The following is a 22,361-nucleotide window of genomic DNA, read 5'->3' as shown; positions in this document are numbered from 1 at the left end:
GTGATGTGGGAAAGTACTGATTGTTTCGATTTACGCCCGTTTCTTTTTGGGGTTTTTTTTAACGCTAAAACTGTTTATAAAAAGTTTTTGTTTTTCAATAATATCATTGATTGAATATGAATTTTTTGAGTGCTTGAAAATATTTGTAAAGTGCTTGAAAAGTTTTTAAAAAGTGATTATTTTTGATTCAAAGATTTGGCTACGCATCCTGATCAAGATTAAGATGCAGTATGATTTTCTTGCTTGTTAGACTCTTTTAAATATTTAGCATTTGAGTAATATTCCTGCACGATGTGGTGAAAAACGATGTGGCGAATTTTTTTATATAACTTTATCATGGTGCGTAGAATTTTTAAAAAGTGCTTAAAGGTACTTATTTTCATTTTTTAAAAGCCCTTAAAGGTGCTTTTTTATGGGGTGTTTTTAAAAAGTGCTTGATTTTCCTTTTTCGAAAATGAGATTTTTTCTTCTTTACCCTGTCGATTTTCATCACGTATTATGAAAAAGCGTGCTTTTCACATTGTTCTATTCAAAGTTTTTATAATTTATTCAACCACAATCTATTTCAGCTTACTGTCGGTCCATAGCGCCAATCATTTTACATGTTCGGTGAAATACTTGCGAGTCCTCATGTGCCTCTACTGAGCTGGGTTCGGTGAGATTCTTTCACTCTCATGTGCAACTCAGCTGCATTTTGCAAGATATTCTCAATTTCTAGCTTCATTTTCTCTGATATCAAAATCTGTTGATCATTCTATAATGGCTATAATATAATCAAGAAAAGAGTTTTTTGTCAGAAACTATTTATTTTATTATGATCTTGTAAAATATTTGAAATTTTTTTTGCATTTTGTTGATGTATATAGTGCTTAAAAATATTTTTTGAGTGCTTAAAAAGTTCTTAAAAGGTGCTTATTTTTTGTTGAAAGATTTGGCTACGCACCCTATTATAAGTCATAAACATCAGCTTAAGAAGAAGAGTAGTCAAAAATGAGTCTAAATAAAGAACAACTTCAAACAAATAATGAACTAGAGAACATCGCAATGTTACCTACCTTACTGTAATTCTATTTGGTAGGTAAAATCATAATTTAAATTACACAAGATTTTATGTGGGAAAACTTAGAATTTAAAAAAAATTAATAACTGAGGAAAATGTGATCCTATTCAATGTGACCCCCATGGAATTATGAAACATTTTTTTGTTGTTGTTGTTCGGAAGGGGAAGGCTAGACTCTTTCACACCTGTAAAACAAAAATGTCCTTTATAGCCGTTTATCTGTGTTCTGAATTGTGGTAAAATCATTTGTTAAAACTTGATTTTTTTATACTGTACATAATTTGCAAGTTTGCAATAACACTGTTGTATAAAATCCAGTTAAAAATTTCTGAAATGTTTGCCTTAAAATATAAAGTAAAAAATTTAATTTTTCCTATTGAAGAAGTATTTATTATGAAGATTTTTTTAAATTCATTTTTATTTCATAATTCCCTTTCAGAATATTTCTGCTGTTGCCGTTACCACGAAACCAGGTCTTCGAGGTTCGTTGTTAGTTGGCTTACAACATGCAAAGAAAGTAGCGAAAGCTTTTTCCAAGCCCTTGATTCCTATTCATCACATGGAAGCACACGCTCTAACTCCTAGGCTTAATAATGAGTAATTTATTTTTTTTAATTAATTTGTTATATTATTTTTGTTTAAAAATTTCTGATCAAGCTAAAACCATTTTAATTACATGTTTCCTATATTTTCATACCTTTATGAACAGGCTATCTGTGCACCTGGAAAGTCATGAGAAATCATGGAAAGTCATGAATTTCGGTATTAAACAAAATTTGTCATGAAATGTCATTATTTTAACTATTTTTTTAGAAAAAAATCATTGGAAGTCATGGATTTAGGCTGCCAAAAAATCTAATTTTTAAAATAAAATTTACCGCCACCCACCCAATTTCATAGTGTTCTGAATTTGTAACAAAATCCCCACTCCAAGTCATATTTTACTAAAATATAAAATGTTTTTATCATGGTCTTTAAAAAATATAGTGTTCTTTAAAAAAATGTAAGAAAAACGTCATTTCTAGAGCGAATTATCTTTTAAACTTCTGTGATTTCTGAATTGTTATTATAATTTTTATTTTTTTTTTATCAATTTCAAATTCTAGCTGTAGCAAGCCAGTCATTGGTGAATTTTTTTATTTCTGAAATGAGAACAGAAAAATTGGAAGTATTTCTTTCCTTTCCAAAGAACAAGAAAAGTATCTTTAGAATATAATTCTGCAGAAAAAAAGAAAAAAAATTATTTGCTTTAGTATTTTTTTTCCAGCTATTTTATTGCTTCAACTATTTCTTGACTCTGTTATCTAAATTTAAAATCTATAAATATGCAGAATATAACAGTTTTGGTTATACCTATCATTTCAATTAATGTTATTATAATGTTTTTTTTTTTAAATTTATTGTGTTAAAATTCTTGAAACTAGTCATGGAAAGTCATGAATTGAAAAATTTAAAACGTAGCATCTAATTTATTGTAGTGTAGTATATGAAGCTTGCAATACTTTTATGATTATGGTTTTTAGAAATTAAATTTATTTCTTCAGTTTTACAAATTTGACATATAGTTTAGACATTTTATCTTCAAATAAATTTTTTCCAGTTATTATTATCCATAAAATTTTTCATTAAAAAAATATAGTGTCTTAATTAGCTCAATTATTAAAGCATATTAGATTGCTGCCTTTAAAATTTAAATGCATTTTAAAAATAGGCTAATTTTGTTTCGAATAAATTTGTATTTGTTAGTTAATTGCATCAATTGTAATCAATCTTTCATGGTCACTCCAATGTTATTGGTTTTATTATACCCAAATAAACATGCCGCGAATGTTACACTTTCCTGATTATAAGAAATTTTCTAATAAACAGATAATGATCTGCAACAATTGTTTCCTGATACCAAACATAAAGGTCACTTCATAGTCCTATTTTCTAATTCTTGAATAGAATTTTTCCACCCACTTAGCATCAAAAAGATTTTGATAAAATGTTTTTATGTATTGCATATTTAAAATTTTTTTAAATCTTATTTACTACATGAAATCTCTTTTTATCTTTAAAAAATGTTGTTCTAAATTTGGAAATTTTTATGTTTGCATTCAAAGTTTGTGAGATATGCAGCATAGTGATTAACGGTTAACATCAAAATTACCAGATGTGTTTGTATTTTTTTATAAGCATTTGCAATTAATATTTAAAAGAGAATGGTAAAGAATAAGTACTTTTCTAAGCACAAAAAATTAATATCCTTACTCTAAAGTTAAAATAAAGATATTATTCATATATTATATGCTCTAGTTCTTTGTATACTTAGAAAATGAAATTATTAAATCATCTTTTATTGCTTGATGGTTTTGATTTATTGACTTATTGTTAATGATTAGTCACAGTTTCTATGGACCCTGTTTATATAATCTTGAGCTAGCATAGGTTATGAAAGTATATTTAGAAAAATAAAAATATTCACAATATATAACAAAAAATCATCAAGCTTATTTTAGTAAATATGCTTGTCCCAGTGATTCAAAATATATAACTCAAACCTATAAAATACCTTTTTTTCTGATTGAAATTCATCCTCTAACTTTTATTTATTTGAAAAATAAAATTTCAATTTATAAATTTTTTTAAAAATGTAATTAGGGTAATTATTAAACTCTTAGTGATTCAAATAATGAAATCTAATAGTTTTAATGAATCTTAAGTTAATCAAATAGTGATATTTCATAGAATTGTGGCATTATTACAGAGTTGCCACTCCACTGGGAGAACAGGGGAAACCTGGAAAATACAGGGAATTTAAAAATCACCTGAAATAACAGGGAATTTTGATATTTTTCTTTACAAACTGAGAAAATACATGAACTTTTGTCTTTTAAAAAATGGTTACCACTCAAAGCGTAATCTATGGGATATTTAACCATGATATTTTAGCTATACTAAATTATTTAATTTACTATAGCCTTAAATTTGTGGTTTCTTCCGAGATTACAAGATTTTCCACTTCTTTGCCTGCAGTGTCAATTATTGAAAAAATGTTTGAACTACTTGTGAAAACAATAGTGACAAATAGTTTATGTTTCTTTGTCATTGCCCCTGTTAATTTGCTGTAAGTATCATATAACAGGGCATGTAGCGTTTTTAAAATCTGCTTAAAGGTGCTTTTTTTTTATTTTCGTTTTTTAAAAGCTCTCAAAGGTGCTTTTTTTCAATGGAGGTTTTTAAAAGGTGCTTAATTTTTCCTTTTCGAAAATTAGATTTTTTTTCTTTATCATGTCAATTTTCGCAAAGTATTATGCAAAAGCGTGCTTTTTACATTGCTCTATATTACGTTTTCACAATTCATTTCAGCCTACCATCGGCCCATAGCGTATGAAAGTGCCAATCATTTTACATGTTTGATGAAATACTTGCGAATCCACATGTGCATCTACTGATCTGGGTTCGGTGAGATTCTTGCACTCTTATGTGCAACTCTGCTGCATTTTGTAAGATATTCTTTGTTAAATTTATGAAATGCAATCCCCAAAGCCATGGTGATTCAAACAATAAATCTTTTAACTATTGGCCAGTCAGGTAAATTGATCCAGTTGGAAGATGTTGCTTACATAAGACAGAGTGCCTGGCTGCCATCGAATTTGGTGCATGGTCAAAACAAAATAATCTGGAGCTTGATTTTTGCTTGAACTGTATAAAATAAATAATGAAGTTCCAATGAAAATAATAATAAAATCTTCTTTTATTTTGTAGGAAATATAAGTAAATTGAATTTATAAAAAAACCATAAGATATATTACCTAAGTGCATCAGCACCCTTGAAAAGAGCAAACATTTAGAACCTGCCGCCACCGTGTCTGCATTTCAACTGACCAGCACCAGATAAGCACACACGTGTTCGTTCAACTGAAGAACCAAAGGTGTTGCATAATCTGCATTGGAGATGTGATGTTATCAGTAATGGCTCTAGGAATGATGTCACGATAGAAAAAAAAACCTATGAGGGGAAAAATCAAAGTGTAAAAAGAATACTTTAGTTTTTTTTCAACAACTATAAATCTTTTTTAGTTATTTAAAAGGCCGGGATAGCCTGATCGGTAGGGCGCTGGGCCCATGTCCGAGAGTTCGTGGATTCGAACACCAGCAGCTGAAGACTCCCCCTGTAGTAAATGGTGATTGATGCACGTTAAATCTATCGAATCGGGGAAGTCCTTCATGTTCCCATAACAAATCAAAACCTCTGGGGGTACTGAATTGGAGATTGATCGTTCTCTGATTCTAGTCAAAATTACGATCTGTGGATGTATGAATGGGTCTGCCTTATAAATGGGTGTGACAGAAGTTGAATTCGAGAAGTTGAGTTGAGAAGTTGAAAGGATGTGAGAAGTTGAAGATGGCGCTACTGGGAAACAGGAACAATCTCACCCCTCTGCCTAAACAGGCATGCATCAACAACAGTTATTCAAAAAATGGTAACTTCTTTATTAATAGAATTTGTCTTATTTTTTTTAAAACATTGTAACAAAGGTGATTCTCTTTGATTTATATAATAAAATTGTTGTTCATTAATTGACTTTATGTTAAAATTGTTTCCACTCTTAATGCAGGATTCCTTTTCCTTTTCTTGCACTTCTGGCATCTGGAGGACATTGCCAGATAGCTCTTGTCAATAGTGTGGATGAATTCCTGCTTTTGGGAAATTCTTGCCATAATTCTCCTGGTGAAGTGCTAGACAAGGTAATAATAGTTTTTTTTTAAATATTTCTTGTTTGAAGTATCACTTAATTGTCTGTTTGGTAAAATTTTATGACACATAAAAATTGTTAAATAGTGCTATGTAATGTTTGTCACCTATGCTTTCTGCTTTAATAATTTTGCAATCAATAGAGAGTTATCCTAAAATTTGTATATTTTGCTAATAACTCTAATAAACTTATGAAAATTGTGAAGATACAATAATTTCTAAATTTGAAAGTTGTGTTGCAAAAACTAAATTATTGTTTATCTGAATACCTAATTTTGAATATTCAGTGGAATGCCAATTTTACGTTTTCCCTAGAACTAGCTTTAAAAAATGCAATAAATGGGGAAATGTAAAATCAGGGAGAAAAAATTTGGGCATATTTTTCAAAAATATATACAAGATAACTATTAGAAAAACATGTAATCTTTACTTGTTTTTAGATGCATTTTGAACAATGTTCCTCTCAATACTTTTGTTTCAAATTTCCTTTTTGGTTTATATTTTCAAGCAAATTTGTTTCAGAATTTTTATGTCTTGATATTTTTGATCTATAATGATATTCTTGACTTTTCTCGTTACGCCTGTTATGTTTTTCTTTTCTTTATGTTCTCATTTGTTCTTATCTTGCTAGTCACCAAAATCAAGAAAAATAAATAATTACCTAACAAGTTGTTTATTGCAACATTCTTTAAATGATTAGGTTTTCCCAAAATTCAAAGGATGTAAGTTAACTGAGAAAAATTCCAGTCGCAATTTGCACAGTTTAAGCTTTCATATTTCCTTTAACTACCTTCCGGTGCTTTGCCCATCTCACCATCTTTCTGATTTTGACTCAAGAGGGAAATCCCCTCTCACAGACAAAATGATAGCAAGATGGAATCGAAAGAATGCCAGAATAGCCTCAAACAGCTAATAGACAAGTCTCTCTTTTTTTTTTTTTTTTGAAAAAAGAAAGAAAAAAAGGACTCAGAAAAAGTTTGTGCAATGTTTGTTTGTTAAATTTTACTTGTTTTGATTATCTTTTACATTACACAGTATCAGTTTTTCAGCGCTGAGGCTGAATCTTAGGTTGTATATTTTGAATTGAATCCCATCTTCATTCTTACTGATTATTTTCAAATGCAACTACAGTGAACTCTCACTCCAGTACAACAATAACTCCCTTTATTATGATAATGTTTTGTGGTCATGACAAATTTTCATATGAATTGATGTCATGCTCCTCTCAATATTACGATATTCTCTGATGCAATAAATCCCTGTAAAACGATTTTTTTTCCAAATGTCAACCTCCCTTTCTCCATTTAGAATTGGTTTTCAAATAATGTAAAAAATCTTATTTTATCATCTTTTGCCATTTTTTTCTGACAAGAGAAGACTCACTGTTGACCACCCCAAGAGCTTCCATTCTTAGAATTATCTCTTAAGAAGCTGTTAGAAGCTGATCATGGGGTCAAAAATGACCACAAACATCGCATCTACACCTGAAAGAGAATGTTTTCTGTAGAGGGTGGGTGGAGAGCACCATTCACAAATAAAAATTATTTTTGTTCTTTGGACTCGNTTAAAAAAAAACAAACAATACATTTGAATAGAGGAAGGGGTACTGTGGATTTATTTCTTAGTTTTGTTGTTTAGATGGTTAAATCGATATAACCTAATATCGCGATATAAAAGTGTTGATTATATCGATTTAAGAAATTTCTATATCGTCCAGCCCTAGTCCTGACAAGCTTTCATATGTATTAATGTCATGCTCCTCTCAATATTACGATATTCTCTGATGCAATAAATCCCTGTAAAAAATTTTTTTTCCAAATGTCAACCTCCCTTTCTCCATTTAGAATTGGTTTTCAAATAATGTAAAAAAAATCTTATTTTATCATCTTTTGCCATTTTTTCTGACAAGAGAAGACTTACTGTTGACCACCCCAAGAGCTTCCATTCTTAGAATTGTCTCCCTTATCTCTTAAGAAGTCATAGGTGTAACATTCTTATCTGATTTGATTTCCTTCGTGTTAGAAGCTGATCATGGGTCACAAATGACCACAAACATCGCATTAACACCTGAAAGAGAATGTTTTCTGTAGAGGGTGGGTGGTGCACCATTCACAGATGAAAATTATTTTCGTTCTTTGGACTCGATGCATACATTTTTTGTTGACTTGACAGTCTAAAAAATGAATAAAAAAGCAAAAATATATTATTTTTAATATTTAACCATAATTAACACTCTGCAAATTAAGTTTTTGCATAATATATAAATACATTAGTAGTTAATGCATACATAACATTAAAATTAAAAAGTCTGATTGTGTTCCCAAAGTATGCAGGCCCTCGATATAACAATATATCCCCCTACAACAATATATTTATTTGATCCCAAAAATATTGTTGAATCGAGATTTTACTGAAATAATTTTTTTACTTTAATGCCTTTGTTTTAAAATGAGTTTTATCATTATAAAGTTATATTATAATATTCCTAAAAATCATTCATTTTGTAAACGTGAAATCTGGTGAAGACATCAGTTTCTAGTAACTTCTTTATTTTGCTCCCAATTTTTCTTCTCACTTATGCTTAACTTCTGATTAAAAACAGCATAAAATCAGTATTTGTCTGTTTTGGTATTTACACCATTAATGTCGAGCTTTTAATAAAATGGGTATGTACTATTAGTTGAATTGATTTAGATTTGTTATTAGAGAGAGAGAAATCTGTTTTAATTAAACTGAATTATGCAAAGTTACTAACAAAAGTCTTCACCTTTGATGTAAAACAACTCAAAAACCACATCAATAAAGTTTTCATATCAAATTTTTTTTTTAACATTTTTAAAAAAATATGCAAAAGTAATGTTTAAAATAATTTCCTAATGTTTTGTGAAATATTTTCCGAGCTTTGATATGATAAATGGCGACAGCGGCATTTTCTTTTTTTATTTAACATAGATTGCAATAATTACTCAGCATAAACTTTTATACATCTCTGTAAAAGTGCTTTTCTTGTGTTGAGGGAACATAGACCCCCCAATTACATCAGTTTTACTGTTGATTATTTTTGAGTTGATATTTACCAGTTCACTGTTAAATGTAGATGCAATTTCGTATTCATTATTTTTATTAAACATGTTAGTAGGACCAATTTTAGATAACAGGGCTATTCCACGGTAACTTACGTTACATTCACATAAACTTTATTGCATTGAGAACTAAGAAGCAAACAAATAATATGAATATACATATTAAAATAAAATGATTTCTTAAAATTANATATTTACCAGTTCACTGTTAAATGTAGATGCAATTTCGTATTCATTATTTTTATTGAACATGCTAATAGGACCAATTTTAGATAACACTTATTTTAAAAGTAACTATAACTTACTGTTAAATGCTTGAAGAACAGTTTATAAGTGTAGACAAAAATTTGTATCCATTATTTTTATTGAATATGCAATCTGTATACAGTTTTAGATAAAACATATTTCAAACATAATTATTATTAACTAACTGTTTAATGATCGTAAGATATCTAATAAGTGTGAATACAGATTTATATATATTTCTAATTAAATGTCGCGTAACTTCATAGGATAATTATATAATAATAAAAATATAAATACAATTCACTACAAAATGAAGAAAATTGTGATCGCCTTGCTGCGATCTCAGGTTACCCAATGGCAAAATGGTTGCTGTCTATTTTTTTTTTTGGAAAAGAAATTTTATTGTGTTTTCATCTTGGACATTTTTAACAGTTAATCCTAAACTGCTTGGTACACAATTTCGCAGACATATTTAAATGCAGTTCAGACACATTCTGTGTAAATTCTTTTGATGACTGAATAGACATTGAACAGTCAATCAAGATCAATATTAACATTTTCAGATTGGTACAACAGTGTTTGATGGAGATTGTAAGCTGCATCATACACCCGTTTTGAATCATATTCATTTCCAAACCATATTTCAAGTTCATACATGAAATATGATTTGAAAGCTAGGATTTTTTTTAACTTTACATGAATAGTGAATGAATCATTTATATTGCATGGAAGACAGTCTACGGTCTTGTGCAAGTTATTGGATACATTCACAATGAATCCTTTTATCCCTAACTGGTGATTAACACCCGGTTCTCGTATTTGCATGAAAACCAAAACCCATTTAACCAATGGGTAAAAATATTGCTATTTTGCATTTTTGAATGCAATATAAATGCATGATAGGCAATTTAGCAGATTACTTATTTCCACCAGTTTTCTTTATGTATTTTCTAAATAATTATACCTAGAAAATAACATTGAATAGTTATTCTTCATATTTTTTTAAATGGATTGATATGAACTATTTATAATATAAGTGATTTTACCATTTACATGAAAAGAGGAAAATTCGCCAAGTATGTATTTGTATGTTATAGCTCTTTTATGCCACCCAATGAAAATCCCTTAAAATGTGCTCTTATCTACCATTTACCTTAATTGGAACTCCATTTAACAAAGCCCAAAAAAGTTTGTTACATCAGACATTCATTAAATAGAAATTCACCTCTTAAAAAGATTTTAGATTCATAAACACTTAATTTAAAGCAGTAATTTTCACAGTTATTTTGAAAATCAGTTTATTTTATAACATTTTAGTCATCAAAAAGTATATTTCTAAATCGTTGCACTTCTTGAGTCAAATGAAAGGAGTGGCAGATTTAACGGCTCTTGGGAAGTTAAGAGACATTGTTTGCCATAAATTGTATTAGAAGAAAAATTATTAATTTTAAATGTTTTAAATGCATATTTTGAGAAATAGGAAGAAATGAATATTGGATTACAAGGAAAACTATGTTGAATAGAGATTTCCCCTTGAAAGTTATTTTATGATCAAATTCTCAAAGTGGTTCCGGTAAATAGTTTGCAAAATAGAATAATTCTAAAAGTAGAAGTTCCTTAAGTAGAAATGGCACTGTATTAACATGGTGCATAGCGTTTTTAAAAAGTGCTTAAAGGTGCTTATTTTCGTTTTTGAAAAGCCCTTAAAGATGCTTTTNTCTCAAAGTGGTTCCGGTAAATAGTTTGCAAAATAGAATAATTCTAAAAGTAGAAGTTCCTTAAGTAGAAATGGCACTGTATTAACATGGTGCATAGCGTTTTGAAAAAGTGCTTAAAGGTGCTTATTTTCGTTTTTTAAAAGCCCTTAAAGATGCTTTTTTAATTGATTGTTTTTAAAAAGTGCTTAATTTTCCCATTTTGAAAATATTTTTTTTCTTAACCATGTCGATTTTCACCATGTATTATGCAAAAGCTTGTTTTTCACATTGTTCTATTCAATGTTTTCATAATTCATTCGACCACAATCTATTTCGGCCTACCGTCGGTCCATAGCGTGTGAAGGAGCCAATCATTTTACATGTTCAATGAAATACTTGTGAGTACACTTTTGCTTCTACTGAGCTGAGTTCGGTGAGATTGTAGCATTCTCATGTGCAACTCTGCTGCATTTTGCAGGATATTCTTGATTTCAGGCTTCATTTTCCACCCTCTGAAATCGAAATGAAAAATTTCTCAATATTTTTATGGTGGCTAATATAATCAAGAAAAGAGTTCTTTGTCAGAAACTAGTTGCTTTATCATGATCATGTAAAGTCTTCGAAAACCATTTTGCATTTTCTTCATGTATATAGTGCTTAAAAGTATTTTTTGATTGTTTAAAAAAGGTGCTTATTTTGATTTGGCTAATTGACCTTTTGCATGAGTTAGACTGAAGTGTGTTTTAAGATTGGTTAATTTTTATTTCTCCAGATAGCTAGGAGACTGAAGTTGCAAAATTTGCCCTCTTGTCGTGGGTTGAGTGGAGGTCATGCAATAGAGGTGATGTCTGAAGGTGGTGATCCGACAGCCTATTCTTTCCCTCATTCCCTTCTTCACTACAGAGACTGCAATTTCTCTTTTTCAGGATTCACATCCACACAAGTCATTGAGGACGAAGAAAAGAGATACGGTAAGTTTTTACTAATGATCGATGTTTTTATGTAAGTTTAATTTTGGGATTTCCTGTTTTCTGTGCTGTAAAAGTAATAGAGGGCCATTCTTAAATCAAGTCTCAGCTTAAAGGTTAAAAAGGGCATGTCCAGAAGTGTGACACCCCACAGTTTGTTTAGAATTAAAAAAATTTAAATCAGAAAGATTGAATATTTTTATATCAAAATAAGTATACACACTTCCTTCTAGCTCCCTTGAAAATGACGGGGTGAGGTTTCGCCCTCTATTTCTCACTCCCGTGATATTTCCGGGCTGGAGTGTTTAGTAACACTCCAATAAGAATAAAACTAATTCACTTCTTTTATTTCTCATTTTACACGCGAGATGGCAGTACCAGAATATTTTTAAGGTAGTTGTAGATAGTTAGTTTATTTTAAACTAGATGTCAGCACTAATCAAATAGCACTAATAAAGAAAAACAGGCACTTTTACGACCGTTTTCTTGAAAATGAAATGATCGTTAACGGGTTAATAGTCATTCTTGATATATTTACAATTGTCGTTAAACCACATAGTTAAAAAAAAGAAACATTTGAAACTTGATCTATAACATAGATATTTTTTTCTGAACTGCAAGTACAACATATTTATTTAATAATTATTGCAGGACTCGTGACAAAGGGGAGGAGGGGTCTCAAAGATATTGAAACAATGTGTGATATAGCCTCCATGTGGAAATGGTTTAACAGCTTAATTGTTGAATCCCCCTCCATATTTTTTTTCTCCATAAAATTTTCTTAGGTATCTTTTTGCTAGGATTACTACATTTTTTCCACTCGTAATTCAGCTGTCTCTTATCTACAATCTTATCTTTATTTGAGTTTTTCAATTTCTGCACAGTTTTAGTATTATTTGTAAGGATAATTTTTTAAAAAAACTTCATTCTCCCTTCAAGTAATGAATTTTTGATCAAATATTCTATGGTTTCATGAAGGCATGTGATAAAATGTTAATATCTTATTAAATAAGCTATGTTTTTTTTTTAAATTTTAAATATTAAATTTTTGGTGTGTTACCTCCACAATCTGAGCTCTGCGTGTTTATGGGAGAAACTGAAATTTAAAGTCAACATTTGTTCAGATGTCCAACTAAATTCAAGCTTAACATGAGTTCATTCTGTCGTGAGCATACATAAATATTGCTATTATTAACTAAGAATCGAATTTTTAAATTTTTTTTTTTGTGGCATGATGAAGAACTAAAATTTAAGAAGTATACACAAAAAAATTACATTTGAAATTTGAGGCTTTGGTCTATTTGTACACAAAGGAAAACAATGCTATTTTTCAGAAATTAATTACATTATAATTATACTTTTCTAATTGCATTTTCACATTTATATTTACTTATATTTTCTGTATATAGTTACATGTTTAAAATATATTTTTAGAGTTACACTTAAAATATTTGAAACTTATTGACATTTATTTTTTATTCAACATATCTTACAGATTCTGCAGAAATTTCATCCATTACAAATCTTTCTTTAAAAAAAAAATGAAAAAATGATTTCTGCATCATCATCTTCTCGTCAGCTCAGGGTGGACCTTGGCCTTCTCAAGAAGTATTTTCCAGGCTAACCTTTTTTTTTTGCTGGTGTTTTCCAATTTTTAGTTTTTGAGACCAAAAGGTCTTTTTCTGGTCCATCTATCCATCTCAAATTCGGCCTGCCTCTTTTTCGTGTGCCAACTGGTCTGGCATTGAGAACTCTTTTCGTGGTATAGTCTTCGTCCATTCTGATTTTGTGGCCTGCCCATTATATTCTTTGTCGTTTAATAAGGTTAATAATGTCAGGTTCATTATATGAGTGATAAAGCTCTAGATTTGGTCTTCTGAGCCACACATCATTTTTTTAAATTCCTCCAAAAATACTTTTCAAGACCTTTCTCTCTTAAAGTACCCAACATAGCCTCATCCGTACAAGAACAGGTTGTATTTCCATTATGGTGTTGTTCCTGTTGTTGATAACAGAACCCAAGTAAACAAAATTGTCAACAACCTCAAATTTATATTCTCCAATTTCTAAACGGGTGTTATTGAAGCTTGTTTTAGTACAGGGCAAATATTTAGTTTTGCTTTATTTGTTTAGTTTGATTTCTGCGTATAAATACCAAAATTCTTTGTAATATTAAATGTCTCTTCATTGCAGATGTTGCTGCTGACGGAGTTATACCGAATGTTCGAGATTTTTGCGCATCACTTCTTCATGGTTATTCCCTGCATTTGTCTCACAGGGTCGAACGTGCCTTTGAATTCTGTAAAATAGAAAATCTGATGAGTGACCAGCATCGAGCTCTCGTCTTTTCAGGTGGAGTTGCTTGTAACTCCTACATAAGGAAATACCTTCAACAAATGTGCACTCAGTTGAATTCAAAATTTTTTCCTGCACCAAAACATTTGTGTAACGATAACGGAATCATGATTGCCTGGTAAATACATAAAAAAATTTGGTTTCTTGATTTACCTATTTGAGTTGCAAAATATTTCAGTTACTTTTTTTAATTTGCCATTGTTACAAAGGAAAAATGGGAACTCTTTTGAAAAGACCAACTTCATCAGAATGATGATACAGTAAAACCTCGCTACAACAATATTTTTGGGACGAAATAAATATAGTGTTGTAGAGGGAGATATTGTTATACCTAGGGCCTACATACTTTGGGGAGACTAAAATAATTTTTTTAAAAATTTTAATGTTATACATGTATTAACTGTAAATGTATATTTTATAAAAAATTAATTTGCAGAGTGTTAACTTGGATTTAATTTGCAGAGTGTAAAATTAATTTGCAGAGTCTTACTTGGTTGAACAATTTCATGTCATTAAGTGACAAAGTGTTTGTGAAACTGGTAACCATGTTTCCGCCAAAATTGATGTCAGGGTTTGCTGAGAGATACACAGCTGGAAGAGGTGTTTTAAGAAATGCAATGTCAAACTTAGGGATGTGAAGTTTTAAGAAATTCTTGCTAGTCATAAAATTCTCAAACACTTGTAACATAGTAGGATAAAAAAAATCAAGTATCTGCTCACCCAATCCAAAAGTATCTGCAGGCTCATAATTTTTTTTTCTTTAGTTTACAAGATGCTGTTATTATATTACAAAAAAGACAGAAAACATTTGATATATTTATTTAGTCCCGACAGAAATAAAAACAATATATGCACATTAACTCTAAGAATATTAGAGTAAGATTAATGCAAATAGTTATAAACGAAAATTAAATTAAAGAACTGTATTCATAATAACATTAAACACACCATGACCAGTCAAAAGGCCAATTATTCTATTGTGAAGTGTTGGAATGCTTAGTTTAGTGTTAAGTGATTTTGCCATAATAAAAGTTGAGTAATTTTGCTCCTGTAATTCTTCAGAGCGAAATCCATATTTAACTTTTTATATTAAACTAGGGCAACTATATTTCATATTTAATAACAAACGAGGCTACATTAAAAGATTTCTAACTGCCACAGATATTGTTTATTTTCGTTGTTAAGCGATAGTCGTGTTTATTTTGTTTGCCAGTCCGCTAATAATGGGATCACAAATTTTTGGGCCAAATGAGCAGTTTTATCTTTTCTCTTCCGTCTTCTACCTTGCATAAATTGTGATTATGTTGTCGTCTGTTTCTTATTTTATGTTTTTTCCCTGCAAACTTTTTTTTTTGCGTTGATACTTTTTTTTTAATGTAGCAAAAAGTATTTAGAAAGTATCTGCAAAATTGGCGAATCCCTTCTAATGTATCCGTGCACATGTCTGTATTATCTAACTGCCCAGTAGGCAGCATTAATAAAAATGATTTCTACTCCCACATGTATTACTAAACCAAAAATTGTGAACTATTATAAAGAGGTTTTTCTGAAGCAGAGCTTTTATAATGATTTGTTCATTTGCTGCTGAAAATAAATTTTGTATGTTGATTTGAAGTAATCAAAATATATTGTGATAACATATTTTTTCTCTTTACTATCTGAATAAACAAATATAGCAGTTAGCACTGAATACATAGCATATTTAGAAGTTACAGTAAACTTAAGAAAAATTGTTGTTATGAGGACCTATTTTCTACTCTTTTTGAATCTCATTTATTTGAATTTGTTGGATAATCCTACATGTCAAAACTTAATTTGATTTTTTTGGGTTATTGTTAAATTTCTCGGTCCCATATCCTGCTGTCTGTTTTCTAGAAACAGTAAAAAACAAATCTCTCTCTTTTTTTTAAAAAAAAAAGACACAGTTGTGATCTGCTACATAAATTATTTTTCATTTTATTTAGCTAAACATTTATACTGTTTTAATGAGCATATTTTAAGAGTTGCTGAAAAGCGAATGAACTATGAATATTAATTGTGTTTGAAAGCAGCGGGCAGGCTTTGTTTTGATTTAAATTATAAATGTTTTCATTAAAAAGTCTAATAAATTATGTTTCTTGTTTATTTATTTTTTCTCTCCAATAAATAAGATCGAATTACTTTTTGAATTTGAAGCTTGTTTTTTGATGTAATTCTTAGATGAATATTTTCCTACTAATCTATCCATTTTAAATTTTGTAATTGAGACTATATAAGAAAGATCTAAGTAATTAAGAGGGCATTTTTGTATCCAAAACAATCTTTTTTTAATGAACTAAATTGTTTTATTTACTATGTGCTGCCAGTTATACTTTACCCCTGTGGTAAAATTTTTTCAAGCTATCTGCGACAAAACTCTCTAGCACTAATATCATTCTGCAAGAAACTTTTAATAATAACAAAGATATATGTTACTAATTTAAAATAACAAAAGCGCTGTGTTTATAATAAAAAAAACTATAAAATAATTTTTTTAAATTAAATATGTAATAATTTTTTATTCTATTATTATGAGTGATATCCTTGCATTTTGTTTGAGAGAAACGCACAAATTATTTCCTTTTTCGCATTTTTTAAATAATCATCACAATAAAAAAAAAAAAATTAAAAATCATGAGATCCGTAGTAGTAAGTGCCAAAAAAAATCGATTAAATCAGGCGAATAGGATTCTTCAAATGCGTCTTTTGTTTTAGGATTAGGTTGTTGTAATAAATAATATCGTATAAAAAATAGCAGATTTAAAAACTATGGAGAAATCAATAGCAATAACTGCCAAAAATTCGATCGAATTATTGCCTCAAAAAGTAAATGCTCAAATGCACGATTCAAATTTTCCATATTGTTTGAAATATATCGAGATATTTAAAAAAACACCAGAAAATCCATATTAATAATTGCTGAAAATACAGATTTAAATATTACATGTAAATTTCTGTAGAGAAGAAAAGTAATAATTTTGGCTTTTTAATTGAAAAATCTTTCAGCAAGAACTCTGTGGTTCTGCGACAATGTCACTGCGATTCTGGCACGGGGTACTTTACTGTATCTGTTTTGTTGAAAAAAGCTTTTTTTTAAAAAATATTCAGTTATTTTTTGTATTTTCTGATTTACATATTCATGTATTTCCCTCATAAAAAGAGTAAACATAAAAATGTTCCTGTTGTAGGAATGGAATTGAGAAACTGAGGAAAAATATTGACATTCTCTATAACTTTGATGATGTTCTGCCTGATCCTGAGTAAGTACTTGTTCATTGTGGATTTTTTTATTGTAGGACTCTTTAATCTTTTTGAATCTAACTCATTTGCCAGTCTGAACTTAACTTTAACTGTGAGAAAATATTTATAAAAAGTTAAAGAATTGCTTTGTAAGGTGTAAAGAGTAAAAGCGTAAAGTTACTTTTGAAGAGCAAAAACTAAGTTTTAAGTCAAAAATAGTATATTTATTAGTTTATTTTTTTATATACTCAATCAACTTCCATTTTGAAAAAACACACTGAAATGTATGCATTTTAAATATTTATAAATCCAAATTAAATTTTAAAAAAATTCTACAGTAGTTTGTCAAGCATCACTGGCTGCGGTCAGTAAACGGATGGGTGACCACCTTGATCAACCTGCATTGGGACCGAGGGTGCTCGGTATCGGTCCTAGTTAAACTGTTCTACCCAAAGCAGGGGAGCTATCCTCTCTGCAGAGAATAAAAATTGCGATGGCATGTCTTTGGATCATCCTCAGGGATATTTCCCAGACCGTCGCCAATAGCCCATTGGCAGGTCTAGTGCGACGTAAATAAAGTACCTACCTATAAATTGAGATAAAGGAAGCCTATATTTCTGCACACCAAGGCTCATGTTTTTTTGTTGTTGATTTTTTTAATCAAATAATTAGATTTAAATCAGAATTTTTTGAATTTTTAAGATTACATGTTTAAACTTGAAAATAAATTACCCAAGGAAACTAACATTTCATAAAAAGAGTAATGGCTTAATGAAAAAAGCATAAATTTTAAATTCATTGCACCCTTTACTCAATTCTGATTGTGAATACATCCTTTCAAACTTATTCATGATTTTTCATTATTTTTTTTTTCTTCATTGAGATGATTATTAACAAAATGCGAAGAAGGAAATAACTTGNAAGTAAATAATTTGTGTGTCCCTCCTCAACAAAATGCGAGAATATCACACATAATATTAGAATAAAAATTTATTACAGGTTCGATTAAAAAAAAAACTAAATAGTTTTTTTTTTTGTCAAACCTAATGTATTGGTCATCATGATGGCTTAAGAAATATGTTCCACAGGGTAAACATCATAAAGTTAACAAATCCTTAAAAAAAGAAAAGAAAGAAAAATCATACCATGAAAAACATAAGTCTGAATTTATCTGACAACTTTTTTTTAGTGCCCTATTAGGATTATTTATTTTTAATATTGTATATACTTTAAGATTCAGAAATATATTTTGAAGAAATATGATTATAATTTTATTTTGAATCATGCCTGATTGGAACTGAAATAAAAATGTATTATTAACAACTACTGAAGAGCAAGTTAAAGTAACCATTGTAAAATTAATTAAGATTAATTAAGAATTAATTAAGATTCTGTTGAAAAGTAAAAAAAATATGGTTCCTACATATAAGCAGACACTTAAACTTTTTGGTTGACAAAATATTTGTTATACTATACTATTTTGAAATATTTAATGTAGAATAACCTACCTTTCCCATTAAAAAAACATAATAATAATCACTCTATGAGAAAAGAGATTTTGAATTAATCTGACAACTTTTTAATGCATTATTAGATGAATTTCTTTTTTTATGTTTTACTTATTGAAAGGTTCAGAAGTATATATTTTCTATGCAAAAATAAAATGTTGTTCTGAAGATGTTTTTAAACTTTGCATTGGTTCAGTATAAGTATGCAGGAAAAAAAATTGCTTGATTTTTCATTTGTTCTTTATTTGCAGTCTAAACAATCTGAAAATTTTTATGATTTTTAAAATGTTATTTAAAAACTGCTGCTATTTACAATTATACAAAGTATTTGTGTAATTATCAAATGCATCAGTTTAATTTTACAATAAATATTAAAACTATGTAAATCAATAAAAATTTAAACACTATTATATTTAAATGGGTATGCAAATGTTCCAAAACTCCTCCAATTTATACAAATTTTGTTATTACAGTAGAAATAAGGAATTTTAAATTTTGCAGTATCCTTGTCTATTGAATTTATTGATGATTGTTTATTAAATAAATCAGTTTAATGGTATAAAGACTATGAGTTTGATTAAAACATAATTTAGAATTAGTCTCCCTATTTGATAAACACATGCATTGTTTTGTTTTTTGTTGTCCTTTTTATATAGTTCTCATTTATTTATTTTTCCCCCCTTGTACAGTTGCCCTCTAGGAATTGATATGACTGAAACTGTTCGCAAAGCAAACATTAAAGTTCGATTACCGAGAATAAATGTTAGTGCTGGTTGAGAAATGTATTATGTGCTGATTGAAGATTTATTTATAAGAAGTGCCTCTGGTTTGGAACTCTGAAAAGTACAAATACTTTATATTGATTGGGACTTGAAAGTCTCCATAGAAGGAGAAAAAGAAACAATTTTGAAATGAATCAAAACATTTTTACTAAAAGGCCATTTTCAGAAAACGATCCTTCAAAAGTAGATGTACAGATTTCGGTTTCTGAAAGCTTTAACTGGATACGAAGAAAGTAAGAAAAAAACCCAGGGTAGACTGTTTAAAGTTTTACGGGGTATCTGCACACCTGGAAAGTCATGGATTTCGGTATTGAAGAAAATTTGTCATGAAATGGTATGATTTTAACTATTTTTTTAAAAAAAATCATAGAAAGTCATGGATTTAGGTTGCCGAAAAATCTAATTTTTAAAATGAAATTTACCCCCCCCCCCTCTTCCCAATTTCACAGTGTTCTGATTATCTGAATTTGTAACAAAATCATCAATCATAGTCATATTTTATTGAAATATAAAATATTTTTATCCTGTTCTTTAAAAATTATAGTGTTTTTTTTCAAAAAAAGAAACAGCAATTATCTTTTAAACTTCCATGATTTCAGAATTTTTTCAATCTATTTATGATTTATTTTATCAATTTAAAATTCTAGTTTAGACTCTTTATATGACACTTACTTTTAAGAAGAAATAAAACAGGTTTAAATAACTACTTATATCTGACTGTATTTAGTTATTTGCTTGTTTTTTTTTCTTTAGCTATTTTATTGCTTCAACTCTTTCTTTATTCTGTTATTTTAAATTTAAAATCTATAAATATGAAAATGTAGAGTGTAACAGTTTCGGTTATACCTATCATTTCAATTAATGTTATCATAATGCTTTTTTAAATTTGTTGTTGTGTTTTAGTCAGAGAAAATAATTACTTCGTTATGTCATCAGAAATTTTTGGAATTTAGTCATGAAAAGTCATGGCTTTGAAGATCGAGAATATAGCAGATACCCTGACAATAGTACTCATAATAGAGGAGATTAAAATAGGGAGGGTCTTCTGATAAAGGTAGGACACCAAAACACGCATAAGTTTTTAATGAAATTGTATTTTTCTACACTTTTAGCTTGCTTATGTTATATACAAGATACCCCAAAAATTACAGAGAATTTGAAAAATAATTTAAAGTAAAAACAGAGTTAAAAATATAATAATCAGGGTTTCCACTCCAACAGAGAAAACCCAGAAAATACAGGAAATTTAAAAATCACTTAAAATAAGGGGGAATTTTAAGTTCTTTAGAAACTGGGAATTTTGTTTCTTATTTTCGTCTTTTAAAAAATGGTAACCACTCAAAGTGCAATGTATGGGATACTTAAGGATGATATTTCAGCTATATTAAACTATTTTATTTTACTATATCATTATTTGTTTTAAATATGTTCAGCTGTTCCTCCAAGTTTCTTCAGTGATTATAACTAGCAGGGCTGATTGTGCTCTGGAAAAAATCCGGATTTCCGGATTTTCCGCTAACCGTGATCCGGAAATCGAAGGTTAAGACGTTTAAAAAAATCATTGATCACAAAGGTTTCCGGAAATCAAATTTTCAAAGGTGGAACTTAAAAACTCAGTTTATTTTATTTNTCAATTACTTCTCCAGGTTATCATAGGTATGTGTAAAATTTTAAATATATTTTAAGTAAACTAAGAAGTATTGAGAAAAAGAAAAAAACCTTGTTTAAATTTTTTTTCTAATTTTTCGATTTAAAATTTTTTTTTCTTACTCAAGAAATTTTCTGGAATTTTGACTTGGGCTCACAATCACCCCTGAACTAGTATAGTTAGCCCAATACAAGAACTTCAGTGATTGTGTTTTTCCATTTAATATGTTGTGTATAATGTGTACAGGGAAAACACAGGAAGTTTTTTTTTCCAGATTTGAATGGCAACTATGATTTATCTTTCAGTTAATTACAGTAATTATTTTTAAAAATTAAGTTTTTTGTATGAATTGATTTTGGTTGTTAATGTTCTTTCGTACATACATGACTGGTGTGTCTGCTGATTAATTAATTTATGAAAAATAAAAGAGAAACACTGTTATGGCCAACTACTTTATTAATGACTATTTGAAAGCAGTACAATAATATGTTGAAATATCAATAAAGATGTAATTGATATTCGACTGCATGTAATTCTTGCACAGTTAAGAAAATGCTTCTTACAAGATAATTCTTTCATGCTTCCCATTGTAACAATTATTGATTTTCTGAGAAACATTTGATTAAAAAAAAATGCTATCTCTCTATGTTTTTTGAAGTACGCACACTTAGTTATCTTAGATTTAACTTTTCTGTTCAATTTGGAAGTTATTTTTAAAACATCTCTTTAGATGTAAATCTATACGAATATAATATCTTATAGGAGTACCATTAAGTATCACAAGGTTTGGGATTTGAAATGAATGGGTAATCTATTGATCCTGGACCATTGAAATTTGACCACTCTAAAATAAATTTTCAGTAGTTTCCCAGTCCAGCAATTGATGTAAAGGGATGGTGTGTTGTTTTGTGTCTTGGTCTATGTTTTTGACACAAAATTGCTCATTTTATCATAATTGGGAACATAACACATTCTTTGTATTCTAAGTTTTAATATAAAGTCACTTTATTAACCT

At 29.0% G+C, this 22,361-nt stretch overlaps 1 protein-coding gene and 1 long non-coding RNA gene across 2 annotated transcripts in view; both read left to right on the top strand.

The window, feature by feature from the left end:
* The window catches only part of LOC139426217 (uncharacterized), a 189,318-nt gene extending 167,330 nt beyond the window's left edge, over window positions 1-21,988 (top strand). The window contains exon 2 of the long non-coding RNA XR_011637427.1: window positions 21,355-21,988. This is a non-coding gene — a long non-coding RNA (uncharacterized lncRNA). The remainder of the gene's footprint in view (window positions 1-21,354) is intronic.
* Window positions 1-21,988, top strand: part of LOC107454618 (Threonyl-carbamoyl synthesis 4) — a 27,556-nt gene extending 5,568 nt beyond the window's left edge. Inside the window, exons 3-8 of the mRNA XM_016071864.3 lie at window positions 1,500-1,657; window positions 5,665-5,794; window positions 11,600-11,798; window positions 13,989-14,268; window positions 17,357-17,428; window positions 19,606-21,988. Of these exons, the coding sequence (XP_015927350.2) occupies window positions 1,500-1,657; window positions 5,665-5,794; window positions 11,600-11,798; window positions 13,989-14,268; window positions 17,357-17,428; window positions 19,606-19,693 (927 nt within the window). The 3' untranslated portion in view covers window positions 19,694-21,988. The remainder of the gene's footprint in view (window positions 1-1,499; window positions 1,658-5,664; window positions 5,795-11,599; window positions 11,799-13,988; window positions 14,269-17,356; window positions 17,429-19,605) is intronic.
* Window positions 21,989-22,361: the final 373 nt, after the last annotated feature.

This window comes from Parasteatoda tepidariorum, chromosome 8 (assembly GCF_043381705.1).
Source record: "Parasteatoda tepidariorum isolate YZ-2023 chromosome 8, CAS_Ptep_4.0, whole genome shotgun sequence".
Lineage (NCBI taxonomy): Eukaryota > Metazoa > Arthropoda > Arachnida > Araneae > Theridiidae > Parasteatoda > Parasteatoda tepidariorum.
Note: the sequence above shows the minus strand (reverse complement) of the source record. Positions and strands in the feature narration are given on the sequence as shown.